This window comes from Filicampus tigris, chromosome 6 (genome assembly GCF_054856515.1).
Source record: "Filicampus tigris isolate MCC_2025a chromosome 6, RoL_Ftig_1.0, whole genome shotgun sequence".
In the NCBI taxonomy this organism is placed as follows: domain Eukaryota; kingdom Metazoa; phylum Chordata; class Actinopteri; order Syngnathiformes; family Syngnathidae; genus Filicampus; species Filicampus tigris.
In genome coordinates, this window is record NC_141222.1 from 18,543,722 (window position 1) to 18,562,326 (window position 18,605).

At 43.8% G+C, this 18,605-nt stretch overlaps 1 protein-coding gene across 7 annotated transcripts in view; it reads left to right on the forward strand.

Annotated features, from left to right (window-relative positions):
- Positions 1-18,605, forward strand: part of bnc2 (basonuclin zinc finger protein 2) — a 197,542-nt gene that overhangs the window by 167,133 nt on the left and 11,804 nt on the right. For all 7 annotated transcript variants that reach the window (XM_086034330.1, XM_086034331.1, XM_086034337.1 and 4 more), the window contains one exon: positions 15,791-18,174. In XM_086034330.1, coding sequence (XP_085890456.1) covers positions 15,791-18,174 — 2,384 coding nt within the window. The remainder of the gene's footprint in view (positions 1-15,790; positions 18,175-18,605) is intronic.

The window sequence follows — 18,605 nt, forward strand, 5'->3', positions numbered from 1 at the left end:
CACTTCATTCACACTTCTTCGAAAGCTAATTGCAAAACAATGTTTGACAATGTCTGAGTATATACAGTCAAACCATTCAATTTGAAGTAATTTTAATATGTAAATTTAATATATCAAATCATCTTTTCCCATTGAAATCAATAGAAATGCAACTAATCCGTTCCTGTATCTCGCAAAAAAATTGTTGCAATGTGTATTCTAACAAGGAAAAATAACACTCCATAATACAACACAATACCTAATTTTATAAAAACATACAGTAAGTGATCATTAAATGAAATTTTAAAACATTTAAACAAATCCTGTCACACTATCAATTGAATGGCCATTGTGCTGCTCTTGCTGGTGTGCCCGCCTTGGCCACCTGGTGGCAGACTGACAGACAGACTGTTTATAAAGACGTCTCAACTCCTCTCAGCTCAACAGGACGGCATTAATATTAGTCGTTCTTCGCAGAGGATAAAGAACATATGACTGAGGATTGGGCTTGAGACGCGACACGAGTGACAAGGCGCACATATGTGAGATGATTTCATATGCGTGATGTGTCGTATCAGGGACGAGAGTGTGATAATAAAAGGACACGCTCTTCTATCCCCCCCCCCCAAACCCACCAGTCCTCTCTCCCACATGCTCTCTCCTCTCATTAACCTCACCTCTGATTGCCCCCAGGACTCCCACGTGCTAATTAGAGGTAGGGGGAAATATGTCTACAACGCAAGCACCTCTGTGCACGCCCACACAAATTCACACACACACTCTTGACTTGCTTGACAGAAAGTCTGCCATGCAGCCCCGAGGTGAGAGAATGAAAAGGCCCGTCTGCTATTGTGTTTCATCCGGATTGGTTGAAGACCAGCAAGTGACACGTTGCAGCGCTGTTGATTCCTTTGTCAGATGTCATCTTCTCGCCATGTTAGCACCATCGACTTGCAATTTTATTGCAATTAAGTGCACGTGGAAGTGCCAAAATATATGATGCTTTTTTTTCTTCCCAAGATGCACTTTATTTTGATGCAGTTGCTCAAGCCAAAAAAGGGCACCTTTCACAAAAATCATTCATATAATTCACAGGCGTAATAACCTGTGCAACGCAATTGAAAAAATAAATATATAGAAAAAAAAAGGAAGCTTTTTTCCATCAAGGGACAAAGGGCAGGTGCTTGAGCACCTATGTGTGTACGTGCCTGGTATGGGGTGTGTTGGGAGTGATTTTTTTTTCCCCCCGTGAACTGCTTGAAACATGGTCAGGGGCGGACAATCGAAAATTTTAAACCGGATTGATTTATGATCGCAAATTCTGACGTGTGTCTGGTCAACATCTAGTTCGGCTGAGCTACGGAGCGTTTTATTCACTAAGCGACACTAAGCTTTTGTTGTGAGCACCAATAGAGAGGAAAATGCTAAGCCTACATAAAATCACAAATTTTGGGACGATCATTCTAATATTTGCAGTGGTTGAAGTGGGCATAAGTAGAAATGGGCACATAAATTACGGTAAACTTTGTGACATACGTGAGTTAAACTTTTTCTATGGAGAGGAATATGCTTAGTATTCATAAAATCCGCAATATTGGAGTGGTGGGTTCCAATATCTTCAGAGGATGAATTAGGCATGAGTAGAAATACGCACATAGGTTTTGGTGACAACTAGCTGTAGTTTTCAGACATTAAGTTACCTTATCTTTTTATATGAAGTGAGCGCCTACGGAGTGAACGAGGTTTGTCGTCCGTACAAATCCGAAATATAAAGCAAATATTTCAAACATTTTAAGAGTTTGACGTGGGCATGAGTAGAGACGTGCACATGAATTTTGGTGACGATTGATCACAGTTTCTGGAAATTAAGTGACATTAAATTAAGCGTCCTGATATCCATACATTTTCTCAACCTTTTATCCAACCATTCCTACTCAAATTTATGGACAATTTAGTCTTTACGTGATCTAATATGCATATGTTTCGAATGTGTGAAAGCCAAACAGGAGGGCCAGAGTCAAGATTAGAACCCCGAACCTTTCGTCTGTGAGGCGGAACTGCCTAGCCCTGAAGCAATTGCTTCTAAAAGAACACCTTGCCTACTAACTGAGAGTTATTTCTAAACAAACAAAACCCTTTTTTTTCTTTATCTATTTTCCACATTGTCAACAACAAGGCCTTACCGACCCCGACATGTTGTGTGACTTGTACAGCAAATCGCCATTTGTACCTGGACCGGAATGAGGCGGGAGAGTGGGAATGATGAGGGACACGGGAGGGGGGGGTTGGTTAAAATACGTACAGGCGGGGTGGGGGGGGGTGGGGTGCACGATGTGGTTGAGCATAAGAGGGAGTATTTAAGAGCACTTGAGTGCCAGCGTGGATGTAGTCCCCCGTCCCCGCGGATGCCGGCGGGCCCCTCCGCACCGTGGCATGATTTTTCACTTTAGCCAGCGCCACTCGTTTCTCTTCGCGTCCCCTCTCCGTATGCTTCAGTGATTCCACTCCTCCCCTTTTTTATTCATTGTGAGAGTGTAGGTGGGGGCACCTCTGACACACACACACACACACGGATACACGGTTTGACCCATTTGCCCCCCTGCTACGGCTAGTAAATAATTCCATTGTGAAGGCCATTAGCGAGTATCTCTGGGTTAAGAGGGCCGGCCATAGAGGCAGTCAGATGGGCGATTAGACAATAAGGAGGTGAAATGTCTAGTATTGTTTGCTTAGAGTCAATATTATTCCATGTGTCTATTAAATATGATTCATTTTCTTCCATTCTGCACACAGAAAACGTTCGTATTTCGATGTTGCCACATCATGTTTGCAATTTGTTCGGAATATTTTGGAAAAAATGTTGCGAAAATATATAGAGAGGATAGGGAATGGCGCAAGAGCTCAGTTCAGCGAGCATCAAAAACATATTCAACTGGTTTAGGTCTTTTTGGTAATGGTAACTTGTTTTTACATTCAGAATGCTAAAAAAATGAGTATCACCTTTCCACTGCGGTTATTAAAGTTAAGACCAAGTGTATTGAGTTTTAAAATGAACAGTGGTTAACTTCTTTTTCCACCTGTACGACATGTTAAAATGTTACTAAACCATTGTCTATACTATTTAAAGATGTTTTCGCAGAAACATCTGGCACTGATAATTTCAGCTATTAACTCTGAAAAATTGCAGGAAATACACAAATGACATTTTGCCTTTGTCAGGAATGTTGGGGTGTTCAATATCACTTTTTTCAGACTAATACCAGTTATTATTCACTCTTCACCGAACGATACTTCTTTTGAAAAATAATATTTCATTTAACACAATGACAAAATATTGTGAACAAAGGCCTTTCTTTCTGACGGAGATGATTCGCTGATGTGTCCAACTACCGCGGTATTGAGATCAGATTTTTATAGTATCGGGGGCTGGTATCGACAGCCTCTATCGCAACCCAATACCTTAAAGTAAGGCTGGTATTGGCCCGATACAAATTGTCTACTTGGTATCGGTACTCGCCCAATGCTAAAATATTACTTTAAAACATTGCCTGCATACAGTAAGAAAGGTTTTTGCAAAACATTTTTTACCCTGGAACTGCTTATTTCTGATAAAAAAAAAGATTCTGTTCACATTTGCTCGACACTAAAAATGTTTAAAAAAAAAATAAAAAGCACAAATGATACAGCATTGCAATTACTTGAGTGTTTTATTGTTTTGATATTTGTTTTATGACAGTTCAAATGTTACTTTAAAACATTCCCTTTACACGTTGACCCAGGAACTCATTATTTCATATGAAACATTGTTCGTTTTACACTTTTTTCTTCAACATCAAAAATCACATTTACATCCTTGCATTTATTTGAATTTATGTTTTAATATTCACGGTATGACAGTCCAGGATGTTAAAATGTGATTCAAATCATTGCTTGTACAGTTACTAGCAAGTTTTATTTTACATCATTTCCATTTCAACTGCTTACTACGGAAAAATTCAGACATCTGAACAAGCAGCGTCACTAAACAGATTATATTCCATGTTAGAGGTTCCGTTGTGTGTCTTTGTGGGCGGGTGGGGGGGTTGTGTGGGTGTGCGTGTGTGTGTGTGTGTGTGCATGTCAAAAGACAGGACTGCATCCCAGCTCAGTGAGAATCGTGCGGGCGCATGAGAATGTAGGTAGTATATATTTTAGCAATGAGGCAACTGTACACTGCATGTGCGTGCGCGCGCTTGTGTGTATGCCGAACGGACATGTGGACACACTAACTGGCCGCTGGGGCCTGTAGTCGAGCCACTGTCAGAGGGATCCTTGTATTTTTCCACAGGCATGTCAGAGGATTACACAGTCCCTCTGCTGTTTCACTCACCTCTCATACACACACAAACACGCTCGCGCGCACACACACCCAAGCATCAAAGAGGTGCGCACTGGTCTTCTCTCACTCTCAGGCAACACACACTCACACACGTGTGCCTGCAGGGATGGCCGGTGGCAAGCATGGCCTTTGCATGTTCATAAGACGCCACCTTTTCTTTGTTGGCTACTTGCGGCACAGTACAAGCTTGTTGTGGTATAAAAAGCAGGGGTGGTAATGGAAGACATATTTCTATCATTATGATTTTTACTATGCACGCAGCTACTGAGCGAGCTGGGGTGAGATTGTGTGCGTGTGGGTGGGTCTAACTGAATTAACCAATAAAAAGAGACAACGTGTTTGGAATTCAAAACAATTTCTCAATGGAAATGGCAATAAAAACCTAATGACTGTATAGACAATGTTTTAAGTAACAGTTTAACATCCTTAACCGTCATATAAGAGTAAAATGTTTACCACTGTCAATATGAAAACGAACAAACAAAATTAGTTAAAATGGTAACTTTAAAATTAACTCATTAAAAACATTCAGGTTCCCTGAGCGGTTGCTCGAAGGCTGAGCGACATCACGACAGATCAAAGTCTCGCTAACCCAAGTCATAAATTCAGTTGTACTTTCCTCTTCTTTTGGCTTGAGGTTGCCCCTTCTTTTGAAATAAGGCTTGGCAAAAAGCCAAAGAAAAAGTGAAAGCCTATCCTATAATATGAACATCTTTGAGTTACACTAAGGCAAGATTTAAATTTGTGCAACTCATGAGGCCTATTTCTACACCCTCAAAATTATTGATTTCATATTCGACTCAAGATTCTACTACTCTAATAACACCACTAATTTGACCGCTTACTCAGCTTTTATTTTCATTATTGTACCCCGAGTACCTTCCCGCTCCTGTTGTAGAAACAACACAAATCAATTAGCAAGCGCGGTTAACACAAAGCGTCAACAACGAACCAGGTATGAGCCCTTTAAGACCTCGAACCTGCCTCTTGATCGATAGACAAAAGGCAGCGCTAACACCTCATTTTATTCCCCCCTAATCGTTCTCTCAATGTTATCTCTCCCAGTCGCTTTTCTTTTTCTTCTGCAGAATTTCCCAGAGCTGCTTAGAATTCCCAGATGCCCCCACCCCCGTCTCTGTCCTACCTCTAAGCCACAGGCAGACACCCTGTTAGAGGCGATTACTATCACACGACTCGTCCAATCCACCGACCTTTCCGTTCTAACAAGATGCAGACATTAGCAAATCCATACTTATTGCATTTGGGATGATATAGGGAGACGTATTAGTGTGACATATTAGGCCGGCAACAAGTTCACAAGGTGAGACGCTACACTGACATCGCATTGACTCGCCGGCCTCGCGGGACGTTGCGCTAGGCTAGTGGTGCTAGCCACGGCTGAATCCGCCCGTATTGGATTTCTGTGATGGCTGTTTAGCTTGTAGCACTACAAAAGGGCAACCAGGTCTACTTCGTCGGCTGACAGGAACCCTAAAGACCGCAAGGCTACCGAGGATCAATAGCAATACACTGGACAGCACTGCCGACCCAGGCCAGACGCAAACACAGGAAGATAGCGTTACACACGCGCACACACACACACACTCTGAAGCCTAAAGATGTCTAGAGAGCCATCATCAAGTGCAAATGTATCCAGTACGATTCAGTGGGGTGATTGTGTGGTCCATGTTGCTAGCTTAGTGTCATGCCTATTTTCCTTTGAACATTTTGCTCATTCAATCAAACTAGCTGATTTTAAAGCCAGAGATTTAAGTAAAACAGCAAAAAAAATCATGGGTGTAGATGACCAGACAGAATCACACTGAGAACTTGGGGGTACCAAATGATGGACCAAAGGACTTCTGATAACTGACGGACTGACTGACGGAATGACGGACTGACAATTACAATTCAGTTAATGAAAAATGATGGACTGATGAATGACTGACTGAAGTTTACTTTGCTACAAAATACTCATGACCACTTTTCTCAAAAATTCTTTCACTCAGCAAATATTCTCTCTCCCTCTCGCTATAGCTCTATCTCTCTGTATATAAACCTAAAACTAATACTAAATCTAATAAAAACTACACTAAAATTCTGCGTTTTCCAAAAAATAAAACTAGAAAATCCTCTGTAAAAACAAATAAAAACTAACTTAATTTAAAAAAGAAAAGTCAAAACGAAATAAAAACTAACTATAAAGAAAAATTCCCAAACTATTCTAACCTTGGTGCCAACACGGCCTATAAAAGTGCTGCCAATACTAACTGACAGGTACACCGCCCAAACAGTATGACTGCACAAACTGTAACTGCAAAAACAACTGTTTGAATAGAAACAGCAGAAACTTAAGCCACAGGACAGTGGACGAATGCATGCCGACTGAGGTAGCAAAGTGCTTAAATTTCATTTTGAAGGGATTATATGCCTTTTGAGATAAACTTCACACAGGCCCCATTGTCGGAACACGTCAAACAAACGTAACCGGTCATATTTTTTCGTGCTGATGTTGGATCTGAGCCTTCAGGTGCTGGTGGCTCTGCAGCCCCGCTCTGAACAAACAGAGCCGCCCCTCCCCTGCCCCTCCCTCCTTGTGCCACAAGGGGCAGACATTGCGTGGCCCGGCCATCCAACGCCCTGCCAGGCGAGCTGTCTCTGGGTCACCGAGTTGCCATTTATCAAAGGAAACTGCGCGGCCTAGTCGCCAAGAGTTGACAGTCGGCATGGGCGCCCTTCACCCTCGTACGTTTCCAACAATAAAAGAAAAACAATGAAGCTGTTAACCGCCCAATAATCCTCCCCGGGATCGCTAGAAACAAGAGTGATTGCATTAACTGGCCTGCCACTTAGTGCCACCGCGTGTGTTGTTGGAGCCGCCTTGCCTAAAAATACTGCAGACTGTTTCAAAAAGCATATAAGTCCAAATCCCTTTTCAAATGAATGATGATAGATGAATATTTGTGGGCCGCGAAGGGAGAGCGAAAGAAGGGAGGTGGGGGGGGGATGCTGAGTTTAGTGGACCGTGAGGAACAATGAACATCTCAAAAGGAGAAGTGGAGTGAAATAGATTGAGTGTGCTGAGGGCCAGATGTGCGGCGGATGGATCAAACATCTGCCGGCTCGGCGGTCTCGACTGACCCCCGTCGTTCAACCGATGTTATGGAGGAGTAGCTTGTACCAGGGATTCTCAAACTTTTTGGGTTCAGTGTTGACATTTTACCAAGGAACCTCGCAGACCAAAACTACCCTGAATGAAGACGATGTAAATGAAATGTTCAAATTGCATAGTGTGACAATGGGTCCAGTACAATAGATTTGTTAAGTACAGCTCAGTTGTATTTATCTTTGAAGTACCATGCATTTACATTTAATCCCGGAGAACTGCTTGTTTTTAAACAGTTATGTAGGTTTTTATTCAGCTTTATGTGCAATACCTTTGAATTTTCCTATAATCAAACTGTGCATAATGTGACAGTGGCTTACAATAAAATGAAATGTACTTTTTATGAATGAAACTACTGTGATGGTATGTGGTGTAGAAAATGTGATAACCTCCGCTATAGGAATTTAAAAGATGATGTTAAGATGATGTTGTAATGTTATGAGAATAAAGTATTGTTTTTTAGGACAAAAAGTTAATAATATTCAAGAACAAGTCAGAATCACGAGAATACGAGAATGAAATTGTTTTGTTTTTTTAAGTCGTAATTAAACAGGTGTGTCAAACTCATTTTTGCCGCAGACCACATCGTCGTTATGTTTTCCTTCAGAGGGCCGATATTATTGTGAAGCCAAATAAATGTATGCTTGCCTCATATTACATACACACAACAAATTTATGAATAACTAGTTTTGAAATCAGAGGCCAGTAAAAAATGTTTTTTCAAGTATGAATACATTTATTTTAAAAGCGGGATTAGTAACAAAAAAATCCTTGCAAGATCTTAATGTTTCTAAAAGTGAAGATCATTTGCAGTTTTGCATTTTAGCAAGAAACATGAATTGCTTTTGATGTGGTGGGCCAGATCTGGCCCCCGGGCCTTGAGTTTGACAACTGTGTTGTAACATGATATTAAACTCAAAGTTTATCAAGGGAAGAAAATCTTATTTTCACAAGTTGCATTTCAAAAATAAAACGTCACTCTTGTAATGTTACGATGTTAGATTTGTCACATCAGAGCTTTTACTTGACCAAAAATTAAGGGAGTGATAAGTAATTGGTTTATTATGTTTGTTAAAACTGCTGCCAATCCGCTTATGCAGGTATGCAGTTAAAAAAAAAAATAGTATGACATAATTCATTGCAAATTATTTTGCGGACTCCCAAGTTGCCTCGCTGACTGCAGTTTGAGAACCCCGTGCTTATACTGTATGCATTCCTCTGCTTTGATCATTTTACTATCAGAATTACAGAATCAATTCCTCTACGGGGATAACTTTACACACGCAGACGTGAGTCAAAGCAGCATATCTTTCCTGTGACGCGTCTCCATTCTGTACATTTTGATGGTCCACAGGTTTTCTCGTCGTGTAAGTTACCGTACAGGACGTAGCGCCAGATGGTATGGCTGTTTATTTTTGCAGCTAGTAATCACCGTATTCGGAACACACAATGGCAGACGAGAGAGACCCAAGCGCCACTTCCTGCCATAGCCGCATGATCGCATTAAACGCGCCGACAGTACCCGCCGAGCCAGCCGGCCACAGGGGTTGATGTGTTCCAGCACGCCGTGTACGTTACGCCGCCTCCGCCCTCCCAAGATGGATGAGCCGAGCAGCATGCCAGGCACACTTTCAAGGAAGGAGGTTTAAAAATAGAGTGCAAATTTAGTCATTAGAGACACAAGTAAAAGTTAAACTGAAGTCTCCACCTAATAAGAATAATGTTACAATTAATCTAAAAGGAATTGAAATCTTTTTTTATTTTTGATTCTTCTATTTTTCCTGCTCTAAAGTCAGCCATGATTGTATCTTTAAATTGTTGCAATATGCGTCTATTGAAGTTTAAACGTATATAAAATTGTCATTTATAGTATATGTACAGTGTTACCTATTTTTGCGAACACCGCTTTCCCGCTTAAGCACCCTATGCTTTAAAAGAGGCAAATATATCATAAATTATTCTATTGAATTTTTACCCCCAAATTTCAAGTAGCCAGTTAGTCATTTCTTAACCTTTTTAAAGATGTGCAATCATTTACACTCATGATGGAACCTAACCAAATACACCAAATAAGCACCGTCACAAAGCAACCAAGATAAGGTGAATCTTTGCTGCAGCATTTTTACCAATTCCTTGACCTTGTTTTTACATCGGCAAACCAAGCAGGAATTCCTATTAACACATAGCCAATTTACACCAACATTCTATAAGGCCGACTGCTAGTTAATGTGACAGACACGTGTTCCTTTGGGGCACCCCGACCCCCTTGTGGCCCTTTTGCATGTGAGCCAGCTGGGGGTGTGAAATACTGGTGGGAGTGAGAGTGGAAAGGGGAGTTAGGGGGGAGCGGTGGGGTTGACTGCCACAGAGAAAGAGAGAGAGGCTCCAGTTAATGGTCTTGCATCTTCCTGGCAGCATGTCAATAAGGGCTCTGATCACATTAAGTAAAGAGTCCATTAGCTTATTCTCTTTGCCTCTCATAGAAGGAACGTCAAGAACTCCAAATGTATAAGGGTTTTACTTCGTAAGGCCCAATTCTATTTCCTTTGGACACTGTCACACAGAAGTAGTTATTTGGGAAGTTGGTGCGAATATAAGGAAGCAATCAGAACCAATCACCAAAGATGAATGAATAACAACATAATGAAGTAGTACTTATACGTGTAACTGTGTCCCAAAAAACATCCAATAGTGGCACAATCAGGTTGAAGAGAAACAGAAATGCAATCCACGGCACAGTGGAAGAATGCACGCTGACAAAAGTCAAATAAAGACTGTGTGATATCACAGCCAAATATCAGAAAGAAGTGCAGAAGTCACAGAAACTGATGAATAAAAATAAGTAATAAGTAATGAAACACACTGGCTTTTGCCAAAGTAGTAATCACAACAAAGGAGACGTGGTACAAGAGTAGTGGGGGAAAAAAGCAGGTTGTCAGCCACCATTTCTTAGCCGCCTCGCTGCTCCCCCCCAGGCTCGGCGGCGGCGGCCCCCACATCTGTCTCGCAGACCCCCGCGACAGACCTGGCCAGAACACGGCACATCACACGAATCATCCTCAATTAAATGGGAACCATCAGGCTGCTCCGATCATTCCACCTCTCTTCTTATCCTCTGAGGCGTTCCCTCTGGCTCGGCGCGAGGTCCACTGAGTTTTGTCTAGGGTGAGCAGCTGGGCGAGGCGAGCTAACGTGGCTTTGTGAAAAGAGCCAATCAATAGTTCAGAGCAGACACCGCTCCCATTGGAAGTCGCTGGCGGTTCGGCAGAGGTTCTGAACTCTGAGGGATTGCTCTGTTCTTGTTGCACACCGGAGCCTTAAATGGCTTCCATGTGCTGTCCATCTGCATCCATGCTGGGCTGTGTCCAAAGGACTGTCCTTTCCACTTTTTAAAGATGGCTCAAGAACAAAAAAAAAAGTGAGGCAGAGGTCAGAGGGGTTAGATGAATCAGGGGTTAGGAAATCTTTGTATTTTTTTCCCCATATGACAGATTTACTTTCTGTTACAGATAATGAAAAAAGACAACTCAGTGGGAGCAGACACAGGGGAAAAAAGTTTACCTGAGGCCACCTGGATAATGGGAAAGGATAGAGCGTGACTTATTCTTCAGTGGTGAAATCCACCCCCCTTCCCTTCACAGTCTGCAACTGGACAATAAATCTTCCTCTAGTCGATTGGTGTGCCTTTAGCACCTTAACAACTAACACACAGCCATGAATTTTTTAACCACAGCCATGAGTTAAATCAGGTTGAACGGCGGGGCTTGTTGGTTGGTGTCAGCGAGCAGTGCAATCGCCCCACGGCTTCTTCTCATCCAGTCTAGTAGGCTCAGCCTCAGCACAATGAAAACCTGGTCTTTTTGACAATTTCATCATTCTTCCACCAGTTCAGTCTTTACACTTTGGGCGCAGAAAATAGAGAACACTTTCATTGACGTATTTAGCGTCACAGGCGTGTACCCAGCAAATAATGGTATTAATCCTTGCATAAAACTTGCGAAAGAATCCGAGTTAGGCGACAAAACTTTTCAATTGGTATTTTTGTATGTGTGTAATGGAAGACAGCTGGAAAGCATAGATTACTGTAATCTGATGCAGACGTTTTCACGCCTTTCCATGGTTTTTGTGTTGATGCAAACCATTTTTTTTTTTTGGCAACGGGAGAACAAAAGGACAAAGACCATAGTGTAGTTGCAGAGTAGCATCCATGCAAGGTAGACGTGGGGTCAAAAGCCTCTGATGTGCATCGCTTGAACGAGCTATTTAGCATGATCACACAGTGCAAATTTTAACCTCTGTGATTCTTACAAATGTCCTCCACCCACGTCTGGACACAGCTACTGATTTCCCAGCGGTCCATCACAGAGGAAGAAGCAGGGCTACTTGCTCACTGCTCACCTCTGACCCGCGACAAGGGAGCCAATGGGGGAACGGTACGCGTCTTGGGAGCTCTTGGCCTCTGATGTGATGGCTCCAGGCAGTGAGCTTTGTGTGAAACCATCCCCCGTGGCACCTCGCTCGCCACTCGATCCTCTCCATTATTCATACGGCCCCGAGACGGGGTGGGGAGGGAGACGGGAATATGGAAAAAGGGAAGAGGCAAGGTTCAAGACCTTCTCAGATCACAAGGAACTTCTGCTTAACCTTCCTTGAAGTGACGAACACAGGGATATAGCAATGTTTTTTTTAAGAAACTGGATCTGAGAGCAGGGCTGGAAATCAATGTGGCTTCCCTCGGGGCTCGATGGAGATCGCATCCACTGCAAGGTGATTGGTGAATCAATGCGGTTCCCATGCTTCAGTTTGCCATTGTGAGAACCTCGTGTCCCTAACGTGATCAGTCCAACCGCCCTTGTTGTTGTGGAACTGTGGTGTCATCTCAAGTCCACTGGCTTTTTCACATATTGAGATTCTCTATTCTCCTGCATGTACTGTGAAGACTGCATATCGTCGCTGTCCTGTGAAAATCACTCACCTTTTTACATGCATGATGTTTCCGCATTACAGACATTAACGTGAACGTTCTTTTCAATTTCAAAATTGGACATACATGTTTTTCACAGGACAGCGACGATATACAACCAATGGAAAAATCTTTAGGATTCCAAGCGTCTTTATTGGTTGTAGTACAAAACACTGCAGACCATAACTCCCCCATTCAAGTTGTTTTGTAGATGAGCTAAGACAAAGAGTTAAGTCAAGAGTTGATCACTGTTACTTAGTTTGTTATGAACTAAGTGCCTGTAGTTGTAATGTTTAGGAAACAAAAGTGCCAATCAAAACGGAAAGTGCCAATCAAAACGGATTGCTAAATGTATTACGCTGTTTGTGTATACAGTATTCTCATTCTCAGGTCATTTCATTCTCAGGGCATTGAATCGATCGCAACTGGACTACTCTGTCTTAGAAGACGTTTCGACTCTCACCTGAGTAGGCTTCATCAGTTTATGCAACAAGGCTTACAACAGGCTTGGTTAACAGTCTTCACCAAGCCTTGTCGCGTGATCTGAAGAAGCCTACTCAGGTTAGTGGCGAAACATCCTCGAGGACAAACAGAGCAGTCCAGCTGCGATCGATTCAGTGCCCGGAGTATGAATTACGCCTTGTTTAGAATGCTACTGAAAGATGTCAGAGACGTTGTATTAAGATTCAGAAACATTCTAAAAAGAACAATGCATGATCCAATACATTAGGACGACACAATTTATTACCCTGTTGGTTATGGAAAAAGTCTGCAGCTTGTGGCCGATCACAGAGTATGATGAGTAATTAGTTCTGGCATATGCATGGAATGTTGTTAATCCCTTCACACTTTGCAACCTAACATCGTTGCACACCAAGGATTTTAATACAGCTCGACGCCTGCCGCCACTAATTGCGCGAGTAGCCTGATTTGTTTTAACTGACAGTTGTGCCCCGGCCCATGACAAGGCCATCATTTGCTCATCGTCGTCGTCAGCAATTTGCAAGGTGAGCACATGCAACACCAGACCCCCACCCGCCACAAACCCGCTAAACACCATTCAGCGCCAACCCCGTAATGGAGACAGCCATGAATTAAGAATGCTCCGCAGCCGCCGAGAGAGATTAATAAATACAGCCGTCGCTAGATTAATTCTAAGCGACATGGAGGCTGGCAGATAAAATAAACTAACAGCAGCGGGCTGTCTAGCGGACAAAGCGGGGTACCCCTCCCATCGTCTTGGCCGTCGTAATTATTTGCTAATAGTCATTAACCTGGCAAACAGCGGTTTAGCCGCATTGTTCAATAGGACTCTGGGACGCATAATGACAGACTAATATGTCATAGCGCTGGGGGACATGGGGGAGGGTTGTAGGATTGATGAGATTTTACTGGTAGAGAGGTGGGGCATGCCTGGAAAGGAGAAGGAAAGGAAGAGGGCCACATTAAGCTAATTGGGAGATGAGTGCCTACTTGTAAAAAGTGCTTCTAATGGCAGTTTTGCTGCAAAGCTGAAGAGGGGAAGTCGACTTGACATAGTGGGCTCGGGACTAGATTTTTCAAAGTGGGTCAGTCAGTACACATTTTGTTTTGTTTACTAACTTCACCATGGGCAGAAATTAGATTATTATTAGGTTTGAAGGAATGGAAGTGAGTAAAAGTTTTTCTTATGTACAAAGCCAAATGAAAAGTATGTATCCCCAAAGTGAGTGAGTTTCTTGTTGCTGTTTTTATCCAAAACATGTGTATTATAATGTTAGGATTTTGAAGTGTTTTTAATCCATGTTCCCCCTTTTTTTGTTACTTGCAGACAAACGCCATCCACCATTCTATTCATGATAATTGTCACATTTTATACTCGTAATATTAACACTCGACTCCTCTTGTCTGAGCTAAAAAAAATAAATAAATAAAAAACACCCATGGATAAAAAAGTGACTGAAGAGATATGCTGCCTTTTTATTTAGTTTCAATTAAATCCAATAGAAGGCCCTTACGCCCAGATGGCCATGCAGTTTGAAATAATAGTGGCTTGGGCTAGAATTTAAAGTCATACCTCCAGGCAAAAACTCGCGCGCACACAGAATGAAAGTGTAAAATGTTTTTTAATGTATATTTAACAACAAATACCCTGGTGACTATTGATGTTTGGTCTCAGAAGAATCCACTTCTCTCCCATATCTGAGGGCATGAAATCAAACCCCTCACACTTATTTTTCAGTTTTTTTTCCCCTTCCTCTCTGTCTCTTTCGCTTTCTCTCTTTAAACATTTATCTTCTGCTTTCTCCTTACAGGCCCTTTGTGCTTTGTGATGTTGCTGATTTTTTTTTTTTGTCTTACAGCTTTTGGTGCGCCTTGGTCGCCATTTATCTTTCATAGATGCCAGCAGCTAGGAACGCATGAAATGTTTTCATATCAATGTGACTAATTGTTGTGAGCTAGTGTTTATTCCCTAGATGTCACTTGTGCCCTCTCTCAGAGGAAGCTTTGTGTGCACTATTTGTATTATACAGGCATTAGTTGATAATTGTGTTAAACTGTTAGAGTACAGAGCACAGAGGACTCTACTGCTAAGTAATGCTAAGGCTTGGCCAGCATTCTTTTCCAAGACCAGCGCGAGATCCTAATGTTTGACAATGAGAAAGCTTGATATCTCCCAACAAGGGATGGGATCTACAATTTGGAATATTATCCAAGTCCCACTGGAGAAATTCAAGCCCTTCCTAAGCCTTTCAGAAGATAAACGCACCGATTGGAAATGTCAAACATAAGCACATTTGTCATTCGGTATTTATGTCCCGTGTTACAGTGAAGCCACAATCAACTCCCTTCGACCTTTTTTTCCTTGTTCACATGATTGTGATGATCCCAAGGTGCGGTATTGCATAGGGGGAGTAGGACATAAGAGTTCACATCTTTCACAAAAAGAGTTCAGCGATGAATGTCGCTCCATTATCATTGTACTTACTCTTTCTCTTTTGATTTGATTTATGATGCAGAAAAACTTTAATTATGACTTTACGAATACACTTGCGTAGTTTCGTGACTGCTACTAATTGTGTACAAATCCAGGTCACGTTACCACCATAGGAACGGATCTCTGTTATAAACCATGGAGCCAATGTATTGACAGGGCAAACTTATAGAAAAAAATACATGCCTAAAAGAGAGAAACCTTTTATTTCTTGTCACTCCTGGACGTTACAGCAACTGCTAACCTCTGCTCCTTCTTATCTTTGACGAGACTGTTAGGCTCGATCAGTCATGCTTGTTTTCTCTCTTGTGTTTCTTTTGGGGTGCGTAGGATGCTGCGGGCAAAGTGCTGGACCGCTGGACCATCATGTCCCGAGAAGAAGAGATCATCACCCTGCAACAGTTCTTGCGCTTCGGTGAGACAAAATCCATCGTGGAGCTGATGGCCATTCAGGAGAAGGAAGGTCAAGCCGTCACGGTTCCTTCCGCCAAGACTGACTCCGGGATTAGGACGTTCATTGAGAGCAACAACAGGACGCGCAGCCCGGGACTACTTACGCATTTAGAAAATAGCAGCCCATCTAGCATTCATCATTTTGAGAATATCCCCAACAGCTTAGCCTTCCTTCTACCTTTTCAGTATATTAACCCCGTGTCTGCCCCCATGCTCGGCTTGCCCCCCAACGGACTGCCGATGGAACAATCTGCTCTCCGGCTTCGGGAGCCTAGCTTGCCCAACCAAGTGGAGCAGGTGGAGACAAGCGAGTCGGACGTGTCCCTGTCGCCCTTCCGTAGCGGCCAGAGTCCGAACCGCGGCGCCCTCGGCACCATGAACAACAACATTGAACCCAAAACAGAGTCTAGCAACAGGGCATCCCCCCTCTCACCATCTCCATCCCTCCAGCAGGCTCAACAGCAGCTGAGCCAGCAGCAACAGCAGCAGGGTCAACAACAGTCTCAAAACCAGTCTCAGCAGCCCAACACACTGAGCGACCACCAAGGTCACCACCACTTTGTCAAGGAGGAGCAGTCCAAGTGCATAACTCACACTCCATTTTCCTCCAAATTGCACCGCATGCGCCGCATGGCCTCCACCCCACGCAAAGGCCGCGTGTGCTGCAACTCTTGCGGCAAGACCTTCTACGACAAAGGCACACTTAAGATACACTACAATGCGGTGCACCTGAAGATTAAGCACCGCTGTACCATTGAGGGCTGCAATATGGTCTTCAGCTCCCTGCGCAGCCGCAACCGTCACAGCGCCAACCCAAATCCGCGGCTGCACATGCCTATGCTGCGCAACAACCGTGACAAGGACCTCATCCGTGCCAACTCCAACTCTAGTACGCCAGTCATCTCAAGTACCAAAAATGGTGGCTTCACACTTACCAGTCCTGGCAGGCCACCGCTGGGTTTCACCACTCCACCAGTAGACCCTATGCTTCAGTCACCACTGCAAAGCCCACTGGTGTTCCCCTCTCTTAAGTCTGTGCAGCCAGTGCAACCTGTGCCTCCGTTCTATCGTACGTTACTGACCTCAGCAGACCTAGTCAGTCCACCGGTTTCCCTGCAAACAAGCCCCATTTTGCCCACCACGACCAACAGTACCACACTGATGGACCAGCAACAGCAGATGCTGGCTGCTGCCGTGGCTTCGCACAATAACACTCACATGTCAGACATGGGAGCCACGTCTCATAGCGTAAACACGTCTGGCGGCAATCAGGAGGCCACGACGGGCCCTGCTGACCCCATGCCCAAGAAAAAGCCTCGTAAATCCAGCATGCCCGTGAAGATCGAGAAGGAAGTGATCGACGTGGGGGATGTCTATGAGGACAAAGACGAAGATGACGATGATCATATGAACCACAATCACCACCACCACCACTCCACACCGCTCCTTTACAACTCGCACATCAAAATGAACGGAAACTACCACAGCAACAACAACAGTGGCGGCACAGGGAACCACAGCGGCGGTAGTGGGCAGCAGTCCCCTTCCCAAGATGAGATGAGCCCCGGCATAACCCTGCGTGGCATGATGAGACAAAGTGAAGACGAATGCCGGGAGGGAGCTGGCAGTGACAGCAGGGGTGAGCTCCGAGGCTCAAGCGAGCTACGCTGTATGGACAGCTACACCTCCGAGGACCAAGACCACGAAAGAGACTTTGAGAACGAGTCGGAAACCTCAGACTCCAAGCTCTATTACCGGGACGAGATGATGGATGTGGAGGAACAGCAGAAACGCTCCAAAAGTGACAAGGATCACAACGACGATGGTCGTGAAGATGGCCATTTGAGGAAAGAAATGGAAGGCAAGGGTCAACTATCGCCATCCCCTCACCAGGAATCTATCAAGGTCAAGGAAGAACTCAACGACCCCACTTACGACATGTTCTGTATGAGCCAGTACGGCCTCTACAACGGAGGCATGGCGGCGGCAGCAGCTGCCGCTGCCAGCATGGCCGCCCTGCACGGGAGTTTCATCTCCTCGATGGGATACGGCGCCAGCCCACCCAAGTTCCCCACTTCCCAGTCGCCGGACGGAGACCCGTGCTCGAGTCCGGACCCCAAAATCTGCTACGTGTGCAAGAAGAGCTTCAAAAGCTCCTACAGCATGAAACTGCACTACAAGAACGTACACCTCAAAGAGATGCATGTGTGCACTGTGGCTGGCTGCAACGCTGCGTTCCCTTCCCGGCGGAGTCGAGACAGGTTAGTGTTTGATGATGACTTTTTTGTACGGTCACGGCCCGGGTATGATCTTTGACAGTCCTTATCGCACAAAAAAGCTGCATCAGAGTCATAACAGAAGATCTGGCAATTAATCACCTTTACATATTGCAAAGAAAGAAACCAGTGTCTTACCCTTCCAGAACCAGTGTTAAAATGTCAGTGGGTTGTATAAATCAATCGTTGGACAGGGATATTGCTTTCAAAACAATATTGAAGCGGAATTGATTGTTGGATGTTAAATTTCACACTCCTGTAAAAGAAAATTACGACGCTTGATGCTGTGACACAAAACGCAACAAAGGCGAGATCTTGCCAGCCTCTGTTATGGCTCTGTTGCTTCCTCCGAAGGTAAAATATCCAGTGCCCGGTGAGAGGTAGAAAAAAAGTGGCTAAAAAAAAAAAAACGCTTG